At 43.9% G+C, this 6,241-nt stretch overlaps 1 protein-coding gene across 2 annotated transcripts in view; it reads right to left on the bottom strand.

The window, feature by feature from the left end:
* Positions 1-221: 221 nt before the first annotated feature.
* The window catches only part of ZNF157 (zinc finger protein 157), a 40,344-nt gene continuing 34,324 nt past the window's right edge, over positions 222-6,241 (bottom strand). For both annotated transcript variants that reach the window (XM_017517796.2, XM_017517797.2), the window contains exons 3-5: positions 4,716-4,842; positions 4,347-4,442; positions 222-2,469 (exon numbers count right to left, since the gene is read on the bottom strand). In XM_017517796.2, coding sequence (XP_017373285.1) covers positions 1,244-2,469; positions 4,347-4,442; positions 4,716-4,842 — 1,449 coding nt within the window. In that variant the 3' untranslated portion in view covers positions 222-1,243. The remainder of the gene's footprint in view (positions 2,470-4,346; positions 4,443-4,715; positions 4,843-6,241) is intronic.

The following is a 6,241-nucleotide window of genomic DNA, read 5'->3' as shown; positions in this document are numbered from 1 at the left end:
CCCTTCTTCCCTCTCCAGCCCCAAAGCTTATATCTAGTATCTCTTATTGGCAAAGCCCAACAGGGAGCAGTTAGCAAGGCCAAAATGTGGTTTGTAGAGTCACAAAGCACAGTAAAGAAGGGTGGGTTTGAAGCTGGGACACAATTGCTTAATAACCAGCACATTGCCTAAATCCTATGACCCATCAGTTACATTTCTAGATTTAGACACTAAGCTCAAAAAAGATACAAATGTCTTTTACTGGGGAAATGGAGAGATAAATAACTAGCCAGACCCACACTTATCAACAAGGACAGATCTTGGAAAGGTAACATTACATGAGAAAAGCAAGCTGCAGAACTTTAAATACAGTGTGATCCCATTTATGTAAAATTATATAAAGACAATATAGTAGTATGCATTGCACACTTCATGCTATACCAAAAAATCTCACAGGAGATTGAAATTCTAAATGTTGAAAGGAAAACCTCTAGAGGAAAGTATAGGAGAATATTATCACCTTGAAACCGATGATATTAATATATAAAACTTTAGCTGGGCATGGTGGCTCACGCCTGTAATCCCAACACTTTTGGAGGCCAAGGTGGGTGGATCACTTGAGGTCAGGAGTTCAAGACCAGCCTGGCCAACATGTGAAGCCCTGTCTCTACTAAAATTACAAAAATTAGCAGGGCATGGTGGTGCATGCCTGTAATCCCAGCTACTTGGGAGGCTGAAGCAGGAGAATCACATGAACCCAGGAGGCAGAGGTTGCAGTGAGCGAGCTCAGGCCATTGCACTCCAGCCTGGGCAACAGAGTGAGACTCCACCTCAAATAAATAAATAAATAAATAAATAAAACTTCAGCAGAAGAAAAGAGATGACAAAATTAAAGAACCAATCACAGTCTGGGAGAAGATATTTGCAACACACATGACTGAAAAAAAAAGGATTTTTATATTCTCATATGTTAAAAAACAACAACATTTAAACCAAAAAGTAAGAGATGAACAGCCCATTTGAAAACAATGAGCAGAGGACATGAACAGTCAATGCACAGAAGAAAAAATTCAAATAGCCAATCAACAGATAAGATGTTCACACACCGATAATTAGGGAAATCCAAATAAAAACAATGAGCTATCCCCTAAGGGGATCAGGACATATTTTGATACAATATAGGTGTCAAATTTTCACAGGCACACTCTGTGTGCCCTGGTGATCATATGCCCCAAGGAGCTTGATCCAATGGTGAGGGAATTCTTCAGGGAGAGGCTTTTTCCATTGCACAATGCCAGGACCAGCCTATGTGAGTTCTTTGATGTTCTGTGAGGTGTGCTTTCCGGCAGAAAGCTTTCCCACATTCTTGACACTCGAAGGGTCTCTCTCCTGTGTGAATTCGCTGATGTTCAATGAGGCGTATTTTCACATAGAAGGCATTTCCACATTCACTACATTCATAAGGTTTCTCTCCCGTGTGAGTTCTTCGGTGTTGACAGAGGGATTTTTTCATACTGAAGATTTTCCCACATTCACTACATTCATAGGGTTTCTCTCCTGAATGCATCCTCTGATGTTCAATGAGGCGTGCTTTCACATAGAAAGCATTACCACACTCGTTACATTCGTAAGGTTTCTCTCCTGTGTGAATTCTCTGATGGATCCCAAGAGATGAGTGCACCCTAAAAGATTTCCCACATTCATTACACTGATAGGGCTTTTCACCTGTGTGAGTTCTCTGATGATTATTGAGAGTCATCTTCATTCGGAAGAATTTCCCACATTCACCACACTCATAGGGTTTCTCACCTGTGTGAATCCTTTGATGCTGATTTAGGGATTTCTTGGCACGGAAGTTTTTCCCACACTCCCCACATTCATAAGGTTTTTCCCCTGTGTGAGTTCTGTGGTGTTGGGTAAGGGATATCTTTACACGAAATGTTTTTCCACATTCACTACATTCATAGGGTTTCTCCCCTGTGTGAGTTCTTTGATGAATCGTGAGGGTTGCCTTCTCAGAAAAGGTTTTCCCACATTCAGTGCATTCATAGGGTCTCTCTCCAGTGTGTGTTCTCGTATGTAGGATGAGTTGTGACTTCCTGCCAAAAGATTTCCCACATTCATTACATTCAAAAGGCCTCTCCCCTGTGTGGGTTTTCTGATGAGCAATGAGGTATGATCTTGCACTGAAGGTTTTTGCACATTCATTGCATTCATAGGGTCTTTCTCCTGTGTGTATTCTCAGATGTTCAACAAGGTTTGATTTTCTGCAGTAAGCTTTCCCACATTCATGACATTCAAAGTTTTTATCTCCTGTGGGTGTTCTTTTATGTCTAACAAGGCCTGTTTTCTCATGAAAGCCTTTCCCACATCCATTATATTCAACATTTTGGTCCAATGTTTGAATCTTCTGATGGTAAAGAAGGTCATTATCATGCCTGAGGGCATTATCCCCAACAGAACCATTGCCACACAGCAGTGAGAGAGATCCTTTAAAAACAAATCACAGCATGTCACTCTTTTATGTAAAACCCCAAACTGGCTTCTCTTGTCACAGTATAAAATTAAACTCTATTCCAGCCAGGAATGGTGGTTCACACCTGTAATCCAAGCACTTTGGGAGGCCAAGGCAGGTGGATTACTTGAGGTCAGGAGTTTGAGACCAGCCTGCCCAACATGGAGAAACTCTGTCTCTACCAAAAATACAAGAATTAGCTGGGCATGATGGTGCCTGCCTGTAATCCCAGCTACTCAGGTGGCTGAGGCAAGAGAATTGCTTGAACCCAGGAGGTAGAGATTGCCGTGAGCCAGAATTGTGCCACTGCACTCCAGCCTGGACAACAGAGTGAGACTCTGTCTAAAAAAACAAAACAAACAAAAAACCCTATTTCCTAAAAGCACATATCAGTATCTATCCTTCTTACCTTGCACTGATTTTCTTTTCACCATCAAACATATGATGTATTTCTTTGTTTCTGGTCACTTTCGCCTACTATATTGTAAGCTCCAAGAGAACAGAGATACTATTTTATTCACTACCAGTTTCCCATACCTAGAACATACCCAGCATATAACTGATACTCATTTAAAGTTTCACAGATGACTAAATGAATATATGAATGAATGCCTGACAACAGAAAGCATCCAAGGCAATGGAGGGAAGGAGGAATAAATGTTGCCAAGTGTGGTGGCTCACACCTCTGATCCTAGCACTTTGGGAGGCCAAGGCAGGTGGATCACTTGAGCCCAGGAGTTCAAGACCAGCCTGGGCAACATAGTGAGATACTCTGTCTCTACAAAAAAATAAAATAAAATAAATACAAAAATCAGCCAGGCATGGTTATGTGCACCTGTAGTCCCAGCTACTAGGGAGGCTGCAGTGCAAAGATTGCTTAAAACCGGGCAGTGAGGGCTCACACCTGTAATCCCAGCACTTTGTGAGGCAGAGGCAGGCAGATCACAAGGTCAAGAGATTGAGACCATCCTGGCCAACATGGTGAAACCTCGTCTCTACTAAAAAATACAAATATTAGCTGGATGTGGTGTTATGCACCTGTAGTCCCAGCTACTCAGGAGGCTGAGGCAGGAGAATCACTTGAACCCAGGAGGCGGAGGCTGCAGTGAGCCAAGATCGTGCCACTGCACTCCAGCCTGATGACAGAGCAAGACTCTGTCTCAAAACAAAAACAAAAACCAAAGAAACGGGCAGTGAGGCTGCAGTGAGCCATGATTATGCCACTGCACTCCAGCCTGGGCAACAGAGCGAGACTCTGTCTCAAAAAAATAAAATAATAAATGTTTAAGATGAGGCAGAGATAAATAAGAGTGGTAAATAACTTAAAAATCAAGATAAAGGCTGGGTGTGGTGGCTCATGCCTGTAATCCCAGCACTTTGGGAGACCAAGGCAAGTGGATTGCCTGAGGTCAGGAGTTCGTGCCCAGCCTGGCCAACATGGTGAAATCCTGTCTCTATTAAGAGTACAAAAATTAGCTGGGCATGGTGGCACATGCCTGTAATCCCAGCTACTCGGGAGGCTGAGGCAGGAGAATCACTTGAACCTGGGAGGCAGAGGTTGCAGTGAGCTGAGATCGCACCACTGTACTCCAGCCTGGGTGACAGAGCAAGACTCCATCAAAACAAAAAAAAATCAAGTTAAAACAGGAGAAAGCACTGAAGTTTGAGTGTGATATTAAGACGTGTAATTTTGGTATCTGAAGCATGTAGACCTTCTGTCCCTCTTATTTTCAAACAGTGGGGACCTCTAAAAAGATATTAGTAGAAAATGTTGCACCAGGATACCCTTTGACCTGAATTCCTGGGCTCTTATTTCCCCTATTTTCCATATGTCCAGCTCTTGCTCACTTACCTGAGTAACCATGGCCTGAGGATTCCTCCTCTAATATCCACAGCTCTTCTCCTCGCTCCAACTTGAAGATCATCTCTGGTTTGGCCACGCAGAGGCCTGTTAATGGGAAATGGCACAGGACGTGGGCCAGGTTGTCTGAGCTCTAGGGCCTCTGATGGAGGAGGAAGGTGCATCTTCATGAGCTGCACAAGGAAGGGGGCCCATTTAAACCTTTCACTGGGGAAGTAAGAACACACACATTCTTCCTGGTGCCCTAAACTGATCACTCATCTGTGACTCTCAATATCGTTAAACCCTCGCAAGGCTGCCCATGTTACAGCAACCAAGAAAGGAAACACATGCTCCCAGGAGTCACACAATCATCCTCACCCACAGATGCCAGGTTGCTGTAGGTCTCCAGCATCACATCCTTGTGCATGGTCCTCTGAGCAGGGTCCAGTCTGTGCCACTCCTGTCGGGTGAAATCCACAGCCACATCCTCAAATGACACGGATCCCTGTAATAACAATCTCCAGTGATTAGAATGGGATGCATGAAAAAGATGGGCAGGAACTAATCTTCTCAGTGGAGCCCTGTTGAGAGTTGACCGAAAAGAGCTACACCAGATATCTGATTTCATGTCTTGCTTGATATACTTTTGGGGTGGGGGGGGCCCTGAACAGCTCTATTACTGTGTAATTTGTTAATGCACGAAGAAAAGACCACTACACTCCTGAGTTAATACTACGTGTCTGTGTAAGCATTTTTCTGTAAAACTAATAAAAAGACAAACACGATGTGCCTGGACATGTGCAAATTGCTAGGTTAAAAAAATGGAGAAGCTGGTCAGGCATGGTGGCTCACGTCTGTAATCCTAGCACTTTGGGCGGCCAAGGCAGGTGGATCACTTGAAATCAGAGTTCAAGTGATCTGGCCAACATGGTAAAATTCTATCTCTACTAAAAATAACAACAACAAAAAAAGAAACAAAATTAGCCAGGCATGGTGGCAGGCACCTGCAATCCCAGCTACTTGGGAGGCTAAGGCAGGAGAATCACTTGAACCTGGGCGGTGGAGTTTGCAGTAAGCTGAGATTGCGCCACTGCACTCCAGCCTGAGTGACAGAGAGGCCCAGTCTCAAAACAAACAAACAAAATATATTTATAGTTATAAACAATACAGAAGTGCTGTTCTGTGGGAGAAAGGGAGACAGTATTGCTCCCAGGATAACTGCATTTTCAGCTGGGATGAGGCTGGAGACATATATAGACATTATCAAAACAAGAGAGACAATGAGTTGATGGAAGAAAAATTGAGATTGATTTTGGAGTGTTTATGGAACATACTGTCAGAGATGTCCAGCTGGAGCTGAGGAGAGAAGGCTAGCAGAGGCCAAAGTTTGGGAGGTAAGATCATTTCAGTACTAGCTGAAGCCACTAGAATAAAGTGGATAGCTAAGAAAGAGCACAGTTTGAGAGAAGCACCAAGTACAGAGTTTGAGGGGACACCAATATGCTATGAAGGTTGCAAAGTAAATTACTGATATGATTTGGATGTGTGTCCCCGCCCAAATCTCATGTAATCCCCAATGTTGGAGGTGGGGCCTGGTGGGAGGAGACTGGATCATAGGAGTGGTTTCTATGGTTTAACATCATCCTCCCTTGGTGCTGTCATCCCCATAGTGAGTTCTCATGAGATCTGGTTGTTTAAAAGTATGTGGCACCTGCACCCCAATTCCTCCTGCTCTGGCCATGTAAGATGTGCCTGCTCTCTGGGTGCCGTGGCTCACACCTGTAATCCCAGCACTTTGGGAGGCCGAGGCAGGTGGATCACGAGGTCAAGAGATCCTGGTCAACATGGTGAAACCCTGTCTCTACTGAAAATACAAAAAATTAGCTAGGCACGGTGGCACGTGC

Source organism: Cebus imitator, unplaced genomic scaffold (genome assembly GCF_001604975.1).
Source record: "Cebus imitator isolate Cc_AM_T3 unplaced genomic scaffold, Cebus_imitator-1.0 Scaffold647, whole genome shotgun sequence".
NCBI lineage: Eukaryota > Metazoa > Chordata > Mammalia > Primates > Cebidae > Cebus > Cebus imitator.
This window is presented reverse-complemented; position numbering and strand designations above follow the sequence as displayed.